Source organism: Hyperolius riggenbachi, chromosome 2, assembly GCF_040937935.1.
Source record: "Hyperolius riggenbachi isolate aHypRig1 chromosome 2, aHypRig1.pri, whole genome shotgun sequence".
Taxonomy (NCBI): domain Eukaryota; kingdom Metazoa; phylum Chordata; class Amphibia; order Anura; family Hyperoliidae; genus Hyperolius; species Hyperolius riggenbachi.
Genome location: NC_090647.1, coordinates 279,188,522 through 279,208,401, shown reverse-complemented (window position 1 = coordinate 279,208,401; position 19,880 = coordinate 279,188,522). Strand labels below are relative to the sequence as shown.

Sequence of the window (19,880 nt, the reverse complement as noted above, 5' to 3'; positions counted from 1 at the left end):
GTGGTAATTTGTAATAAAGCAAGGAATTTGACTAGTTGCCATGGGTAGTAAGCAAATACTTTCTATACAACAGGTCTTAAAGGGGCACCATGGTGAAAAAATGTAAAACACAAATGTACATGTACATACATTTGCCCCAGAGTAAACAAACTGTATATGCTTTTACTTTCTTTGTAGCTGTGACTAAAAGTTGGCATTATAATCTGAACTTCTTATCGACAGGTTTTGGATTATTAATGAGAGAGATTCTCAACGTTTCTTAATATTGTTTCAAAAGCACCCCCTGCAAAGCATCTATACAAGGATGTCTACCAGTCCGCTCATTCTTGTGCCACTATCCTCCAATAGGGTATTTTAGTGAGGGAAGGAGAAGTGGATACCATTATGCCAAACCAATATCAGAAAAAAATACAATTATAATAAAGGTAGTCATGGAGCAAATCTAAGACAGACATGTGTATAATATTTTCATAAGTTTACTTTACTTTTAGTAAGTGTTAATTTATTTATACTTAGGTATAATTGAATTAATATAAAACAAATCACTGATCCATAATGTCACATTTTTGAACTACTGAGTTTCACTATGTTTAATATACAACCATGTTGTTCCATTTGTTTACTTTACAAAAAGACTTATCACAAGCCAATAAGAATGGAGAGGGACAATTTGTGGCAAGGGAAGGGAATAGAAGTAATTAAAATAGTAAAAATAAGTATCCTATAAACATACATATGATTTATGCATACATGCCAAACGTTTTTTTTCACTTCTACTGATGCTCCTGTGCTATGTACACTAAAGTGTCAACCCATTTCTTTTTAATTCATTTAATTAATTCTTGTTTTTTTAAGCTCCCCAAGCTATCGGATGGACAAAAGTTGATGCTTTTGAAAAGGAAGAAAAGAGCACTCAAGAAATATGGAAACCGAGGGAGTTCTCATCACGTTTATCATTACATCCTGGGAAAGAGCCTGACAATATTAATGAGAGCACTTCAGGTATTAGCAAAGCAGGTAATTAAAAGTGCTATGCTGATTAAGTAACAACTGTATTGCAGTATATAAAGCGTTGTTGGTGTTAATAAATGTTGGTGTTAATAAATGTTCTGCAGCAGAAATCTTTAGGATTCTCTGGTTCAAATAATTTTTCACTTGTTGGCCTACTTTTATCGTACCACCTTGGCATTTTATCAACATCGCCAGGGTGGCAGCGCAGCACTATTTTTTGCTTTTTATTGTTTAAATCATGTAGCTAGCCTAGCGCTAGCTACATGATTCCCCCCTGCCTGCGGCTTCCCTCCCTACCCTTCGATTGCCGCCGTTGCATTAGCCCGTCCGGAAATCCCGTTCTGAACGGGATTTCCTTTAGGGCTTCCCCCGTCACCATGGCGAAGATCGTGATGATGTCATCGACGTCATCGATGTTGTGACATCATCCGGAGTCCTGATCCACCCCGCAGTGCTGCCTGGCACTAATTGGCCAGGCTGCGCATGGGGTATGCGGGGGGGGGGGCTCCTTTCGTGTCGGGTAGCGGCGGATCGGCGGCAAGCGGCGGCGATCGAATCCCCCACGCAGCTAGCAAAGTGCTAGCTGCGTGATTTAAAAAACAAACTAGCAAAATCGGCCCAGCGGGGCCTGAGCGGCGCCCTCCGGCGGTAATGGATGAGCTGAGCTCGTCCATACCGCTAAGAAGGTTAACTACTTGCCGACCGGCTAATGCTGATGGGCGTGGCTGCGGCAGCAGCCCCAGGACCGCCTATTGCCAATTGGCGTCAAGTCCTGGGGCTCTAATTTGCATGAGATCGTGTGCACGCTGCACGCGCATCTCATGCTCGGAGGGCGGACATCCGCCCCCTGTTCAGTCTCCAAGCGGCTATTGCCGCTCGGGAGACTGTTAGAAGGTGTGATCGCCATCTATTTACTTGCGATCAGCAGCAGCGCTGTACTGGGGACAGTCCCCTGGGGGACAAGAGAGCGATCGGCTCTCATAGGCAGAAGCCTATGACAGCCGATCGCATGATTGACTGGGTGCAGGGAGGGAGGGAGGGAATAACAAAAAAAAAAGCATTTTTTTTTTAAATGGAGATAAATATTTATATAAAAAAAAAAAAACCAACTTGGGGGCGATCAGACCCCACCAACAGAGAGCTCTGTTGGTGGGGGGAAAAGGGGGGGGGGGATCACTCGTGTGCTGTGTTGTGCGGTCCTGCAGCTTGGCCTTAAAGCTGCAGTGACCATTTTAGTTAAAATGTGCCTGGTCTTTAGGGGGGTTTACCACTGTGGTCCTCAAGTGGTTAAAACAAAAGTAATTTTCAGCCCTTTAATTCAATAATCATATTTGTATATAATCTAGTAATAATGTGTAGTATGTATGATAATGTTATATATAACTAAAGGATAAAATTAAAAATAGACGTTAGGGCTATTGCAGGGCCGCACTGCCCTGCATGTGTTACTACCATTACTAGGGCTAACAGCAAGCATTATTACAATGTGTTTACCTTGTGTTTTGTGCATATGGTGTACAGGTCCTTACTATGATCCTAACAGAGTCTGTCAAAGTCAAAGCTGCTGTCTTCATCTGCATAAAATAAGTAACAAGTATTTCTGCTCTGCATAGCTAATTACTCATGCAAGAACAGGAAAACAACCATAAATAGAAACAAAAATAATGTAATGGCACATAGCACTGACAGATACAATAATCTCACATACCTTTATTAGCCAATTACCCTGGACATAAAAAACAGATACAGCTCACCATTGCAAACATGAAAATGATAGCAACAAACATTACTAAAAAATATTTAGCAGCTAGATGGCATCATATACTCACACTGCTGGAAACACCTTGAATTCTATGGTTAGTTTTTGATGCCTAGTACAAAATTCTGGCTAAATGGGATATTGGGAAAAAGTAGTAAGAGAAGGCTCCTGACATGCATGTCATAGTCACGGTAGAGGAACACAAACCATGGAAGAGTAAGTGCAGCTTCTTCTATGGCTTAGAAGGCTGACATTTAGTCTTCATATGTAATGAGACTTAGACCTTTGGGAAGGATGGTGTTGGCAGCTCATTACAGAGACAACAACTAGAGAAAAGGATACATTTTGAAGTTTTATTGACGATAGTGAGTAAAGGAAGTAAAAGGAGTCCAGGGGAGGACAGAGAAAAAAAAAGAATGATGATAGGCTCAATAGTCAAATCTTTTATTGTCTATGGGTCCAGTGGAGGTATTTGGAGGGGAAAAGAATCCATAGGTATGCTGACTTAGGCACCAGGAAATGTATTAGTAAGTAAAATTAAAGTGAACCCGTAACTTTTAAAATAAAGTTACATACCCATTTGGAAGGAAACCTATGGATGGTCCAGATGCTTCCTGTATCCTCCTCAACCCCACCGTCCCTGGCCGGAACCCAGTACGGCCATAATCATACACAGAAGGGAGCACTGCCACAAGAACATTTCCAAGATGTTCTTGTTGGATTTGTTTGGAGGGATCCTGCATTGCAGTGGTGGGCTCCAAGGCTTTGCTCTACGTAAGTATCTTTTTTTTTTTTTCTTCAAATCATAGGTTCCCTTAAACTTACAACAAATGTGTACATCACTAATACATTAAAAATAAGTTTTGTGCAAGTAGAATTTCACATTAAATTGGAACTCTAGAAAAATATTTTATTGTAGCTTTGTAGAACCAGGAAGAGTTAAAAAAAACTTTTTGCTGTTTTTTACTGCATTATTGCTGTGGTTGAACTGCAAAAAGCAGAATGTCTGCAATAAAACAGCAATGATGATATTTTTTTTTGTAATTTTGTGAGAAAGTTATAATGCTTGTGAGAACACACATTGCATTAAAAATGTTACAAACGTTCTAACCCTTTCCAAGTCAATTCACAAAACCAAACATAAGCATTCTAGATAGAGTTGTATGTTTAAATACACCTCTCAATAGAGAGAGCTATGTAAGCTGTTATTGCTGCCCCCCCCTTCAAAAACCCTGGTTGCTGCAATGCTTATCCTCTCAATATAATTGTTTCTTAATGACTTACATGGAAAGTTAAGTCAAAATTCTTGGTCTACATGCTTATCATCTGTCACAGCAGTACTACAATAAACCTAAATGATATACATAGGAAATTTGGAAATGTGGAGACTCAGCCCTGATTCTATCTCAATTGAATAGTGAACATAAATTATCCTAGAGTGTAAATAAAATATAGCCTCTATGTCCAGCGGATCTAACATTTTTCTTCATTATTCTATTCTAGGATCATATGAACCAACTATTGGATTTACAGTATATGATCCAACAAAGGATTATGGATACAAAAGTATTAATTCAAGTAAAGACAATACGTAAGAAAGGAAATGTTAAATTATACATATGTATTTACTAGTAGACAGTATGCAGACTACCTTGCATAAAAAGTTTAAACAGCTCTCTCATTTTACTGAATTAACCTTTCTACTGTGATTTTTTTCTTCTGTGATATTTTTAATAAAGTTGTAATACAGGCAGAATTTTCTTGGCAAGATCAGTGATTTAAGTTATGAATGTTTAACTTGCCAGGACTGCTTCTGAGCTTTATAAGTTAGTGTTTTTTTTCCTATTCAAATTGACTTTCTTCTAGCTTTTGAGTCAAGGTTTGACTAAAAATTACTGCTGGGCTGTTTTACTAAAAAACCCTTAAAAACCTTCCAGTAGGGATTTTGGCAGGATAATCATGTTTTGCTTGCATTTCACATGAATATACAAATTATTCTTATTTTTAGATCTTATTTTATGTCATTATTTGTTTTCTGCATTGACAGTAACTGATAAAATTGGAGAAAAGAACTGTTACCATGTAATTCTGTACATCCGTGTTGTTTTACTTGAATATCCGTCTAGTATTTTGCTATGTAGCTTTTTAATAAGACAAACTTCTAATAAATGCCATGAAATAATACAAGTACTTCCTCCAGTGCTGTCCACATACAGGCATCATTTGGACAATGCTTCCTATTAAAGCGGACCTGAACTCAAAACTTCATCTCAGCTTTAAAAGATAAGCAACAGCATAATAACCTTTAAAGACAAAAAATTATTTGTTACAGCTGATACAAATTCTGCAATAAATCTGCAGTTTGTCTACTCCCTGCTTTCATGAAAGCTGACGTATTGTTAACATCCTCTGTTTACAAATTAGCTCTCTGCTATTGCAGTCAGCTGACACAGCTAAGGGAACAAATTACAACTTGTGCTTAGTCACAGATGAGGGGGGATTAGACAGGCTAAACTCTTTAAGTACGCACAGGGTGCATTTCTATATGTTTTCCGTCTGTCCAGTGTCCAGTGCAAGAGTTCAGGTCCACTTTAAAAAAGAGAATAATTACACACTGCACAGGAAAAGGCAGTCAGTCACTGCCATTCCTGCACTGTTTGGATTTGACTAGGGCAATTTTTATTTTACCTGGTGAACATGGTGGAAATGGAAATTCTGGTGGACAGCATATCCTAAAGTGTGCTTTTCTTTACCAATGTATCCCATTGTGTTAATTACAAGTAAATTGAAAGAATTGTGGACATGTATAAATGTATGCTTGTGTTTACACCTTATATTTAGGAACACAGAAGAACATGATCTGTCCTTGATACCACCCTGGGTGCAACATGATGAGACAACACTATTGCCATATTCCACAACACAAGATGAGTGCTTTGATTTATACATCGATGCCTTGCACTTCATACCTGACTGTGCAACCATTACTAAGGTGAGTACAATGAGCGAGTGCAGATTCAGGTACATTGAAGTATTATTGTAAGAACAAAATTTGGGTTTCAAGATCTCTGGACAAACGCTGGGTTTAGGGTGCAGGGAATCTGGATAAGCATCAGGTGCATCAGGCTACAAGACCTTTGAATGAACATTAGGGGTGCAAAGGTGTGGGACCTCTAGATGAGCAGCAGTAGAGTCAGAGTGTGGGAATGCTGGACAGGCAGCAAGATGTTTCTTGAATTTACTGTATAACAAGTGCCCATTACACCAGCATATAGAGTTTCAAAAAATGTTTTTCATAATTTGTAAAATTCCATTTGTAATATGTAATGTTTCATAGTTTCCTGATTATAAAACCCACCAAACTTCTAAACCCAATAAATACAAAATGCAAAAATGCTTTATATAATTCTCTGTATCCTGAGCCTATGATCAGTTTAATTAGATTCAGTGCAGATCTTGGAACTTAGTATAACTAGAGTCCATGCAATTTTCCACTAGTACTACTATCAAATCTTTTTTAACACAAGGCGGAGTACAATTTTTTTTAACACAATCCCTTTATTTCACGGGCTCAAGAGTAGTTAGACAAATTAAATAACGGAAATTAGAAAAATGCTGTCTCTGTCCAATATTTATGAACCTAACTGTATTTAACATGTGGTATTAGTTTTCATATACCATTTGCCATCTTTTACAAATTTTTGAAATCACAAGACATCATCTTTACATCATTTCAGATCACAGAGAGGATATTTGCAAACAATTTTTTATGTTCCTGAAAAGGCAGGCATGCATCCCAAAGCACTGGTTACAGCATGTCTATAGAGCTTTTCAAAAACACTTTAGAAGAGGTAAATAATTGCAGTTGTGAGCAATAGTTTGTTGACACTTTAGGAATCTAGGAAATGTAGATTTCTCCACGGATGGTTCCTAAAATGTGATCTGATCTTCTTTAAAAATAATGATTGCAAGCACAGTCTTACTTAACAAATGGGGACATTTTCAGTGTTACATCTTTGTTAATGTAAGTGGGATTCAACTCCATAAACTAAAATGTACATACTCTTGGGTACATAAAAGAACATTTGAAAGCATTCCCTGTGTGTTTACTTTCAATTTAATTTTGTACTTCTTTGCTAATTTCAGCTAATCTGCACATGTAATAATTTCCAGCCATAATAAGCTCCCTGCCTGATCTCTTACCACTGCTCCTCCTCCCTCCTCTGCTAGAGGAGACACATTGCCTTAGAAATTCAATTCAGCAGAAGAGGGAGGGGCAGCAAAGTAAAGAGACCAGGCAGAGAACTTCTAGCCTGCAATAATTGCATTTGCCAATTTCTGCATCAAAAGTAAACATTTTTACAAACATGTAATGCTTTAATATGTGTTTTTATGTACCTAAGAGTAGGTATTTAAATGTTAAAGTTTATAGAGTTTAATCCCACTTTAATCAACAAAGTTGTGACACTGAAAGAAGGCCCTTTTTTGTTAAATAAGACTGTGCTTGCTATCAATATTTTGATGAAGATCAGAATACATTTTAGTATTAGGAAACCTCTGTGAAGAAATCTAAAGCTCCTAAATGGGCTAATTTTCAAGGTCATTGGTGAGAAAAATGATGTGAACTTTTACCATAAACAAATCTGAAAAAAGAACACTGGAGTTACATGTTGCAGTACCGTATTTTTCGGACCATAAGACGCTCCGGACCATAAGACGCACCTATATTTAGAGAACAAAAACGGGGGAAAAAAAAATACTAAATATGGTGCATCCATGGTACAGGGGCATCTTGTGGATCTTCTCCCCTCCCCAATTATGTCCTCCTCGTACCTCCTTTGTCCTTGTGCCCCCTTTGTATATTTAGTGTCACCCTCGTGTCATCCTGTGTCCCTTGTGTTCTTGTTTGTCCCCGTGTCCCTGTCCTCCTGTATCATGTCCCCGTGTTCTGTCCTGTTCCCCTGTACTCCTCTATCTTGTCCTCTGTGTTCTGCTGCTGTCCCTCTATTCCATGCCCATTTTTGTCCTCCTCTCTCTTGCCCCTTCCCTCATTCCTCCTCTATCTTGCCCCCCTGTGTCCTGTTACTGTGCTGTGCCGTTCCTCTGTCCTCTATTATGTGTCTGTTTCCTCGTATCCTCCTCTATCTTGTCCCATGTCCTGCTGATTTTCAATCCCTCTGTCCTCCTATCTTGTCCCCCGTGTCCCCGCAGCCCGTCCCTCTCTGACTCTGAATGTTGTGCAATGGGCTTACCGCTACAGGCTACAGATGATCAGCGGTAAGCCTCCGGGAAAAAGCCGCGGCAGAAGTCCGTGCAGCTGTTGAAATTTCCATCCTCTTCACTCGTGCTGGCAGTCCAAGTTCGTGGCTTACCGCTGCAGGCTACAGATCACAGCGGTAAGCCTTCGGGGAAAAGCCGCGTGGGTGTCCGTGCACGCTGCCTAATGTTTATCTAGCGTCACTTCCGCTTACATCACCAAGGCGGACGTGACGCTAGATAAACATTAGGCAGCGTGCACGGACACCCACGCGGCTTTTCAATGAAGGCTTACCGCTGATCATCTGTAGCCTGCAGCGGTAAGCCACGATTTTGGACTGCCAGCACGAGTGAAGGGGATGGAAATTTCAACAGCTGCACGGACTTCCGCCACGGCTTTTTCCCGGAGGCTTACCGCTGTGATCTGTAGCCTGCAGCGGTAAGCCACGATTTTGGACTGCCAGCACGAGTGAAGGGGATGGAAATTTCAACAGCTGCACGGACTTCCGCCGCGGCTTTTTCTCGGAGGATTACCGCTGATCATCTGTAGCGGTAAGCCCATTGCACAACAGAGGGACGGGCTGCGGGGACAAGATAGGAGGACAGAGGGATGGAAAAGCAGCAGGGACAGAATAGAGAAGAAGGACAAGGGAGGCGGAATGCCTGGGACGCATTACCACGGGGATTCCCCGTGGATTGACACCTGGTGACGGCTAGCATTTGGACCATAAGACGCAGGCACTTTTTCCCCCTATGTTTGGGGAAGAAAAAGTGCGTCTTATGGTCCGAAAAATACGGTATATCCAATAAATAATTAAGTCTCAACAATTCTTTTTTCCTGTCTTTCACAACAGAATTAGCATTATTATCCAACAACAGGAGATTTCAAAGAATTTTAGAAGAATTGTAAATGCTCATCAGAATTGAATCACTGAGATATATGTTTTACCAGTATTAAAGGGGCACTATGGTGAAAAATCTTAAAATTTAAAGTAAGTGCAAACATAGGCAAATAAGAAGTAAGTTTTTTCCAGAGTAAAAGGAGCCATAAATTACTTTTCTCCTATATTGTTGTCGTCACTTACAGTAGGGTAGGTAGTAGAAATCTGACAGAAGTGACAGGTTTTGGACTAGTCCATCTCTTCATAGGGGATTCTCAGGAATTTATTTATTTTCAAAAGCACGTAGTGAATGGCAGTTGCTCTGTCCAACTGCCAAAAAACTGTGTAGCGAGCAGGGAAGCTGGCAAGCATCTTTGTTTAAATTCTTTTTAGGGAATATCTTTATAAAGGATAAAAGCCTTGCTGAGAATTCCCTTTAAAAAGATGGACTAGTTTAAAACCTGTCGCTTCTGACAGATTTCTACTACCTACTGTAAGTGACAGAAACATAGGAGAAAAGTAATTTATGACTCATTTCACTCTGGAAAAACATACTTCTTATTTGTCTATGTTTGCACATATTTTAAATTTTGTAATTTTATAGTACCTGTAATAAATATTTGTTGGTTGCTAAGTGCAACAACACTACACCTCTGTTCGGCACCATATCACAGAAAGTGTGATAACTTGACACACATCACAGCAACAGCACAAGAGATAGAACTGCTTAGACGTCGTCAAAGTTTCTGGAGTTTATTCGGAAAACAGATATACAGATGTGTTCAGCAATCTTATCTCTTCGTTACCTCAGCAAAGCAATCAGTCTGTAGAATCTTATGCGTTCCATGCAAACTTAGTCTATGCCTTGTGAATAGACCAGGCTTTCTCCTATAATCTATGATACGTTGCACTTAGGCCTATATACAGCATACAGGTAGATGACTAGAAGTATAATGAAAGTAGAAGTGAAATCTGAAGCTGGAAGGTAGAAACTCGAAGTGAGCTCAGGAGCCCACATTGGCTATTTTATACTGGCCACTAAAGAGTTAAATGTGACATCACCTAGCAGGGATGGCCTAGTCCCCATCACATGCAGTTGGCTGATAATAGCATGTGATGGATGACTCTATCCGCGCCTGCTCAGATGGGAAAAGCCAAATATGGCGTTTCCTCTCTTAGTACCCCGAAATGAGGTAATATGTCCTAAGACCATTGTTTAATGTACTTGTAAGAATATTTTCATAACAATGGCTCATGTTTATGTTGTTTGCCGTCAGCTAGTCTGGCCTACACACTGGATATCTCTGCTACGGCCTTGTACCTACCCATAGAACGTTTCTACTAAACCTCAGAACTGTAATTCCTGCAAATGTCTTCATGTCATTTAAAGAGACACTCTGCAGAGCAAGTCTTTTCCTCAAACCAGTTAGGTAAAGTGACTGAGGCCTCCGAATTAAAGTATATCATACTTACATTCTAATAGTGCCCCTTTAAGTTTATGCAAAAATGTTTTAATATTATATAATTATAACTTCTTTACTAGGGCCATTTTGCACTAAACTACTTTAACCAGCTGAGCGGTTTGGACGAGCTCAGCTCGTCCAACACCGCCAGAGGCTGCCGCTCAGGCCCTGCTGAGCCGATTTTCACCAAATAAAAAGCAGCACACGCAGCCGGCACTTTGCCAGCCGCGTGTGCTGCCTGATCGCCGCTGCAGCGCGGCGATCCGCCGCGTGCAGCGGCGAAAGAGGGTCCCCCCAGCCGCCCGAGCCCAGCGTAGCCGGAACAAACAGTTCCGGCCAGCGCTAAGGGCTGGATCGGAGGCGGCTGACGTCAGGACGTCGGCTGACGTCCATGACGTCACTCCGCTCGTCGCCATGGCAACGAGGGAAGCGAAACACGGAGGGCCGCTCATTGCGGCCTTCCGTGTTATTTCTTGCCGCCGGAGGCGATCAGAAGATCGCCTCCGGAGCGCCCTCTAGTGGGCTTTCATGCAGCCAACTTTCAGTTGGCTGCATGAAATAGTTTTTTTTTTTATTTAAAAAAAACCCTCCCGCAGCCACCCTGGCGATTTAATCAGAACGCCAGGGTGGTTAAAGAGGTATCACTCCTTATTTATTTTACAACTTTTTATGTACAGTAATAACTTTTTAGCACATGGCAAGCAAAATAGTCTAAAAAATACATTTTTTCCCTATTAACCAAAGTTTGACATTACTTTTTTTTTTACTATTTGTATTATTTTAATCACTAAATGGAATAAGCTTAGTGATTCAAAGTTTAGCTCGTTGAAAGCTAGCATTGTGCATCTTTTTCATTTCAAAAAGAGTTTTATTGAGAAAAATACCAAAGTAAAAACAGAAAATTAGAGTGAAATTCCCGCAGGGGCTCTCATCACACTCCATTAACATAATATAGTGAAAATAAAAGTTTGCTTACACACATAAAAGCATGAGAATACTGAAGAGATATACATCTTAGCAACAACAATGGAATGAAAACCAATAAATACACAGAGCTGCCTTCGTCGGACAAAATTGAAAGAAAATCCAGAGGCTGAAGGTGCGTATACACGCACTACTAAATGCAACGACGGGTCCGCCAGACCCTCCCGCTGGGGCGGTCTTTAGCTGACAGTATGCGTGTGTGTACACGCTGTCGGCGGACTGATAAGGCTGTTTCTGAATGATACGCTGAGCGGATCGTTCAGAAACAGCCTTATCAGTCCGTCGACAGCGCGTACACACACGCATACTGTCGGCTAAAGACCGCCCAGCAGGAGGGTCCGGCGGACCCGTTGTTACATTTAGTAGTGCGTATACGCTAGGCTGACCCGGCATCTTCTTTTGCCCGGACAGGTCCACTTTTTCAGACCTGTCCGGGCCGTCCTCCCGGGTTTTTGAATTGTCCGGTGAGAGAGCCGAACAGGAGCTGAACACGAGTGGCAGAAGAGCCGCTTGCAGAGACAGAGAGCCGAACACGAGTCAGAAGAGCCGCTTGCAGAGACACTGTCTCTGCAAGCGGCTCTTCTGACTCGTGTTCGGCTCCCCAAACGGCTCTTTGGCAATCAATCCCTGCTGCACTGCAGGGGTGGACAGAATTCGCTGGCCCGGAGGAGGAGTAGGATGGAGGACAGAGGAGGTCGGGTCGGGTCCAGACACAGCCAGCCAGTGAGGAGATGCGGGGATAGCACAGTGCATCTATCCTCATTTGAAATGGCAGAGACTGCCAGAAGAGTCCAGTCCTGCCTCGTGTCTGCAGCATTCTTGCAGAGTGCCAAGTGTCCCCTCAGCTCAGTCCCAGCATCCTGGCTCTTGAAGCTCCACGGGACAGGGACACTGGCTGCGCAGACACCACAGACACTCTTATTGGTAAGCCGACACCTCTTCTCTCCATTTGTCTATGTGTCCCTCTACTCCCAGACGTTATTCTGGGGTCCCCTCCGTAGCAGTTGGCGACCTGGTGTGGCCGGGAGCATTGTGCGCAGGCAGCATGGCTGTGTGCAGTTGCAGAAGTAGCCAACCTCACCAGGTCCCTGGCTGCTATGGAGGGGACCCCAGGATAACTCCTGGGAGCAGGGCTGAGGTGGGGGACACATAGGCTGCCAAGAGCAGGAAGAAACCACAGATAAGATCTGTCAAGCTGGTGCTGTGTGGCCTGTGGGAGCAATTCTCATTGCATTAGTGGGGAAATCTGCTGCCAGTAAGATTGCATTTGTGGGGAAACCTGCTGCCAGTCTTATAGCATTTGTGGGGAAATCTGCTGCCAATCTTATTGCATTTGTGGGGAAATCTGCTGCCAATCTTATTGCATTTGTGGGGAAATCTGCTGCCAATCTCATTGCATTTGTGGGGAAATCTGCTGCTAATCTTATTGTATTTGTAGAGAAATATGCTGCCAATTAGATTCCATTTGTGGGGAAATCTGTTGCCAATCTCATTGCATTTTGTGGGGAAATCTTCTGCGAATCTGATTGCATTTTGTGGTCGGTCGGCCCTCCACCATGTGGTCTGGAAAAAAAACGGCCCTCCATGCCCGCGAAGTTGGACAGCAAACTGCTAAGGTCTTGTATATGTGGCCCTGCCCATGACTACGCCCACATGCTGTTGTGATCGTCCTCTTTTTTTGGAAATCAAAATATGGTCACCCTAGTGTACGCACCATTAGAGGAATTAACCATAAGGAAAGATATCCTGCAATAGGATTGAGTAATCTATGAGAATAGGACCCAGGTTATTTAGAGAGCTTATCCATGGTGACCAAGTCCTATTGAAGTTGAGACTGGTGGCTTGAATAAAATGTTTTCAGAGATCATGACCTGCGTTACTCTGGTAAATACTACAGACAGATTGAGGGAAGGTTGTCTCTTTGAGGTAGCCACGTGAGCCTTGGCCATACCCCTTATATGTTGAATCAGTTCATGTTGGGGAATCCTGCACCTTTGTAATTATATCATAAAGATGCAATCAAAAAATTTCTCTTCACTAACATAACTATTTACTCTGCTTTTCACAAGTACTAGAAAGTTATAGCAGCTGCACCTGAAGTTGAAAGATATTACTGAACAACATTCAGTTACAAATTGGCTTGTACAATGATGTGATATTTTACAAAGATGCTGTGATGATTTGCTCAGCTGCCTGTGCAGGCAGGCAGCCTTTTGACCATTGTGTAGGTTTGCATGCTGCAGGACTCTGGAAAGAAGAGCTTCTGTCAGTTTTGCAGCTTGTGCTTGCAGAGGAATTTACATACGTTGTCATGCAAATTGCCTGGCCACATTCATTGGAGGCGTGTACTATAAGTACTATGTCTTTCCCACAATGCTTCGCTGGTCATAAGGATTTTGTCCTATGTAACACTCCTGGTGGGCTGTCAGCCTTACTCTCTGTTTGAAGATCAGCTTAGAGTAATTCCTGGAAACTGTGCTAGGCAGATTTCCCTAGTGCAGTTAGGATTGTTTATCTGTTTTGTTTGTCTGTTGCGATTGTCCTGTCCCAGCGGTGGTCGATAGGAAGTCGTTCTGATCTCTGTTCTTGGAGCATAGCTGGTGCAGCGGTTGCTACCAGCTATCTCTTCTGTTCTGCCTCTCTGGATCGCGCTAGCCACTTTTCACTAGCGCTGTGGATCCGTCTGTTCTGTCTCCTGGGATCGCGCTAGCCACTTTTCGCTAGTGCTGTGGATCCTTCTGTTCTGCTACTCTGTACCTGGATCACGCTAGCCACTTTTCGCTAGTGCTGTGGATCCTATCTCTCGCTTATCCCTGTTTTCGTGTGTCTGTCTTGTCTGCTACGACCGCTTGCTGGAGGCTCGGTGAGGTAACCGTTAAGCAAGCGTTCGCGTCCTCTGTTTCATGTTTGTCTGTCGATGGTTAGTTAGGCGTGCTTGTCTCTATTGCGCTTATCACGTGGAGACCGCGCATAACCGCGTGCACTGTTGCGAATGAGTGCGGTGTTCGCGGTTAGCTAGCGTTTGTTATTTTCCGCATCTTCTCATTGTATTATTTGCTGTGCCTTTGCTACCCTCGTATTCTGTTCTGATCTGCCTTGTGTCACGTCTGGCGATCGCACCTCTCGCGATCGCGTTCCTATTTCATATCTGCTGTTGTGTGTGCGCGGTCGCGGGGTGGCGACTAGATTGGCGCACACACATACAACCTGTCCCTTGCTCGTTCTCATTCGCAATCGCCTCTCTTGTGATTACGTTCTGCGCTTCGTACAATTCCTGCCTGCCATTTGTGGAGATACAGAGGATTGGTTCCTCTGCACTCCCCAGCGCCATCTGCCGACAGGAATTTCCCTCTACAGGTGCGTAGCACCTTTTGCTGGGTGCCTGCAATTACACGCTTGTGGAGGATTTCCGCAATGTCAGCGCACGCCTTGTGCGCTGATCACGGAGAAAGTTCCACAATCGTTACAGTATGACCAGCCAAACCCAAAACCCCAGTGTAGACGGAATTTCCGATTTGTACGATTTTGTCGATTATGGCTCTTGTACCTTTAAGAGATTTAAAAAACTTGAACCTGAATCAGCAGACGAATTTTTGTCTGAGTGTACGAAACTGTTAGCGAACCCTGAATTCCAATGCACCCCAGTGTCTACCTGGGCCCCCCAAATGGTCTACATTCTGTTGGGGGGCGAAATGTCAATGTGGGCTTATGATGTGTTAGATCATACCACCCTGAGTCAAAGACCCCTGGAATTCTTGTCCTTTTTAATTCACAATTGGCTGAGATTACCTTAATTACCATACCCCCTTAATGAGTTGTTGTTAGCAGCTCAATCAGCTGTTCCATCTACTCTTTCATCCATAAAGCAGCCACCCAAAGCCTCTAAGTCTAAACGTAAAAGATCTAGGAAGGCTTCCCAGCGGAAAGATCCGTTGCCCATAGCAACCACAAGTAAAGAGGTTATTTCTGTCAAGTCTGAAATGGGCAAAACCATGCAATATGATAATGATGTTTATAATGCATCTGCTGATCAGTTTCCAGGTTTTTTGCCCCAATCCAAAGCTTATGTGGATCCTGCTATAGGTAGGATCGCACACTACATTAAAGCAGTTAAAAAATCTGTTCTTGTTCCTGAACTCCACCCCTATGGAGATTATTTAGACACCGGGTTGTTTGAACCACCATTCGCCTCATGGGAAATCGGGGCCTTGGTGGAAGAATTTGATTTTGATTGGAAAACCTTTTGCGATTTTTATATCGCAGAAAGCGCGGATGTCCTGAACGATTGTCTTGACTTTATGTACCTTTTGATTGATTCTAATGAACGTGATGAGTGTGTTGTGGATCTGGTGATGTTTGTATGGCAGACGATTTTGGATGAATTACACACACACCAATCAATTGATCCCAATAAAGAGGTAAAAGTTTCCCGTTCTGTTCCTGCTCCAGTTCCATCTGTAGACTGTGCGCACTATGATTGTTCATCCTTTGTTAAGTGTGCTTGGGAACCCCCATTTGAGAAATGGGAGATCGAGCTCCTGGTCTTTGAATTGGAAGGTGATTGGAGATCGTTTTGCAATCATTACCTTTCTAAAAATGAAGCAGTTTTGTATGCGTGCATTGAGTCTGCGTGCACTTTAATCAAGACTGGTGAATGTATCTCTGACTTTGTGACTCCGCTGTTTGACGTGTGGAGAATGATTTTGGATGAACTACATGCGCTTCAATCTGCTAATTTTTGTAAAAACACATTGTCAACGGACGATTGTTCCAATCCTCTGGATTTAAAGAAAGTGAGTTCTGAATACATTTCCTTTCCCAAAGCTACTGAGTGTTTGAAGCCTGAGTGCAAGTCGTTCAGAGCAGTTGCTTGTGTGGAAGTTGAACCAGTGCGGTCTGATGTCGCCACCGCACGTATGGCTGCTAAAGGTCTGTGTGGTCCTTTGTCTAAGAAAGACAGATATTTTCCCTCAGGTTCTCTGAGATCTTTCATTTATGAACCTACTATGGGGAAAATTCCTAAGTTATGCAACTTTACGAAAATTATTGATGTGTCTAATAAAATTTCTTCTGTTGTTGTCGCCACTTCTTTTGCAAATGAATCTATGCCTTATTCTGTTCACACCTGTGAAGGCCTGTTGCCTAGTGACAGTTGCTCCAGTGTTTCTGTCCTAGATGCCTTGCAGTCTGCTACGCAGATCGCGGAGGTTTGCGCTATGGAAGCATCAGTTTCGCAATCTAAAGCGATCTTGGATCCGCAAATTTTGCGTTCTGTCTCCTCGGATTCGACATCGTTAGCCGAGTCTAAGAGTGAGGATGCCATGTAGATGGAAAAAAAGAAAAATGCTGGCACTGCACTAGCCGTATGCTGTCCAGGGAGGAGGAGGGGGGGGAAAAAGGGCGACACAGTCCAATGTTGACACGTATGCGCTGTATGTTGTATATCTTCAGCGTGCTCAGGTCAGAGTAGTATCTAAATGCCAAAGGAAAAGGAGGAAACCAGCACTGCTGTCATATACTTTAATCCAAATACTTAAAAAAGCGGAGTAACATTATCCATTTCAAGAATCAAAATCCAAAGACACATACCATTGGTGACTGTGGGTGGTGCGGTGGGTGCGGAGGGTGCAGAGCCTTACGGCCGTTTCACGCGTCTTGCGCTTCTACGGAGGCTGCGTAGCCTCCGTAGAAGCGCAAGACGCGTGAAACGGCCGTAAGGCTCTGCACCCTCCGCACCCACCGCACCACCCACAGTCACCAATGGTATGTGTCTTTGGATTTTGATTCTTGAAATGGATAATGTTACTCTGCTTTTTTAAGTATTTGGATTAAAGTATATGACAGCAGTGCCGGTTTCCTCCTTTTCCTTTGGAGTCTAAGAGTGAGACAGCACTTTGGTTTTACGAATCTGACCCTGAAGCATTTTTGCTGGGTCCAGAGAACGTTTCTCTGAGCCTGCCCTGTACCATGAATAACAATATGATGTCCAATCACACTGACATTTGGGAACCCCTTTCTTGTTTTGAAGAAAGTTCTGACTCTCCACCCTGTACTCTGGATGAGTCAATATTGCCTTGTACAATATCTCCTGCAGTGTCCCTAGAGGCTCGTCTAGATATTGCTGCTATTTTCACCTGTTTTTCTGCAGTTTTGGAATTGCAAGCTAGTTTGACTGCTACGCAGAATTCTGGGTGCAGTGAGATTAAAGTTAGGGAGTCAGTGTGTGGTCCAGTGAATATGCCTGTACATTCCCCTCATGATTATGAAATTCAATCTCAGTTTATGGTGGAACCTTCCTTGGGACATCTGCCCTGTCCACAAGATAAAGTTCCAGTTTTGCCCTTTAACATGGATAGTTCAGAATCCTTCCTAGAAAACTTGAAAAATGATGTTCCTGAGGTCTTGTTTGATGTTCTGGAGGTCTCCGAGTTCCTCCCAAAGGGTGCAGAACTTGTAGGAGATGTCTCCTGCCCCCCAAGTCCTTCTGAGGTGTTACCCTCTTCCGTAGGCATTGCTGCCTTGCTGGCTACCTTTTCAGCTCTGATGGAGCTTCACTCATATGTAGTCAATGATGATATTATTGTCACAGAAATTTCTGAATTTGTATCCGAGTCTTCTTTTGAAAGTCCAGTGCCTGTGACCTCCACTCATGATGATTCTCTGTCCGGTACTGGTTTTGGTCTTGTCGTGCCGGACTCTGAGGTTGGCAGTTCCCCGACATGTCCTGAGGTTTCTCCTGTGCTGGTGTACCCCAGTGTGCTCTGTGACCCAGAAAGCCCAAGTGTGCCTTGGTTACCAGCGTACTCAGATGCTTCCTCGGTGGAGACATGCTCTGATATGGCCTGCCTGCTTGCATGCCCAGAAGTGGTCCCTGAAAGTCTTGATCTTGATGGGTGTCCTCGTAATTCTGAATCCGGAATTATCATTGGTTCCATGGGGGTTCTTGGTAATTCTCCATGTGAGCCTGGTGATTGTTCTGCCCTCTTGGGATCTCTGTGGAGCTTCAAAAGGTTCTGGGAGATTCTGGGAGAAATTTTGCTTGGTACCCTGGATAAGATCAACGGTGGCTTTTGTGTTGTAAGGGACACTTCGAACAGGTATTGTGGCAGGTTTGGTATTTTCGGACGCTCCTTGGAAGGTGGTGGGTATTGTCTGGAGGGTGTCGATGGCTTCTTCTCTGGCGTTCACAGTCCTGATGGGTGTTATACTGAGACTGGTAGTACTGATGGGCATGTTTCGGTGGCTTCTGTTTCCGATGAGGTCGGTTTCGGGTGGACTGACTCTGGAATTGGACCTTGTCGGGCTGCCCCGACCTTCATGAGTCTTCAGTTTAAGTCTGTTGCTAATAGCAGTTTTGAGGGTCGTCTGGAATTCGACCCTGGAGGGGGGGGGGCACTGTGATGATTTGCTCAGCTGCCTGTGCAGGCAGGCAGCCTTTTGACCATTGTGTAGGTTTGCATGCTGCAGGACTCTGGAAAGAAGAGCTTCTGTCAGTTTTGTAGCTTATGCTTGCAGAGGAATTTGCATACGTTGTCATGCAAATTGCCTGGCCACATTCATTGGAGGCGTGTACTATAAGTACTATGTCTTTCCCACAATGCTTCGCTGGTCATAAGGATTTCGTCCTATGTAACACTCCTGGTGGGGTGTCAGCCTTACTCTCTGTTTGAAGATCAGCTTAGAGTAATTCCTGGAAACTGTGCTAGGCAGATTTCCCTAGTGCAGTTAGGATTGTTTATCTGTTTTGTTTGTCTGTTGCGATTGTCCTGTCCCAGCGGTGGTCGATAGGAAGTCGTTCTGATCTCTGTTCTTGGAGCATAGCTGGTGCAGCGGTTGCTACCAGCTATCTCTTCTGTTCTGCCTCTCTGGATCGCGCTAGCCACTTTTCGCTAGCGCTGTGGATCCGTCTGTTCTGTCTCCTGGGATCGCGCTAGCCACTTTTCGCTAGTGCTGTGGATCCTTCTGTTCTGCTACTCTGTACCTGGATCGCGCTAGCCACTTTTCGCTAGTGCTGTGGATCCTATCTCTCGCTTATCTCTGTTTTCGTGTGTCTGTCTTGTCTGCTACGACCGCTTGCTGGAGGCTCGGTGAGGTAACCATTAAGCAAGCGTTCGCGTCCTCTGTTTCATGTTTGTCTGTCGATGGTTAGTTAGGCGTGCTTGTCTCTATTGTGCTTATCACGTGGAGACCGCGCATAACCACGTGCACTGTTGCGAATGAGTGCGGTGTTCGCGGTTAGCTAGCGTTTGTTATTTTCCGCATCTTCTCATTCTATTATTTGCTGTGCCTTTGCTACCCTTGTATTCTGTTCTGATCTGCCTTGTGTCACGTCTGGCGATCGCACCTCTCGCGATCGCGTTCCTATTTCATATCTGCTGTTGTGTGTGCGCGGTCGCGGGGTGGCGACTGGATTGGCGCACACACATACAACCTGTCCCTTGCTCGTTCTCATTCGCAATCGCCTCTCTTGCGATTGCGTTCTGCGCTTCGTACAATTCCTGTCTGGCATTTGTGGAGATACAGAGG

At 43.5% G+C, this 19,880-nt stretch overlaps 1 protein-coding gene across 2 annotated transcripts in view; it reads left to right on the top strand.

Moving 5' to 3' along the window:
* The window catches only part of LOC137546374 (uncharacterized), a 485,946-nt gene that overhangs the window by 272,924 nt on the left and 193,142 nt on the right, over positions 1-19,880 (top strand). For both annotated transcript variants that reach the window (XM_068268752.1, XM_068268753.1), the window contains exons 18-20: positions 856-1,017; positions 4,274-4,361; positions 5,612-5,762. In XM_068268752.1, coding sequence (XP_068124853.1) covers positions 856-1,017; positions 4,274-4,361; positions 5,612-5,762 — 401 coding nt within the window. The remainder of the gene's footprint in view (positions 1-855; positions 1,018-4,273; positions 4,362-5,611; positions 5,763-19,880) is intronic.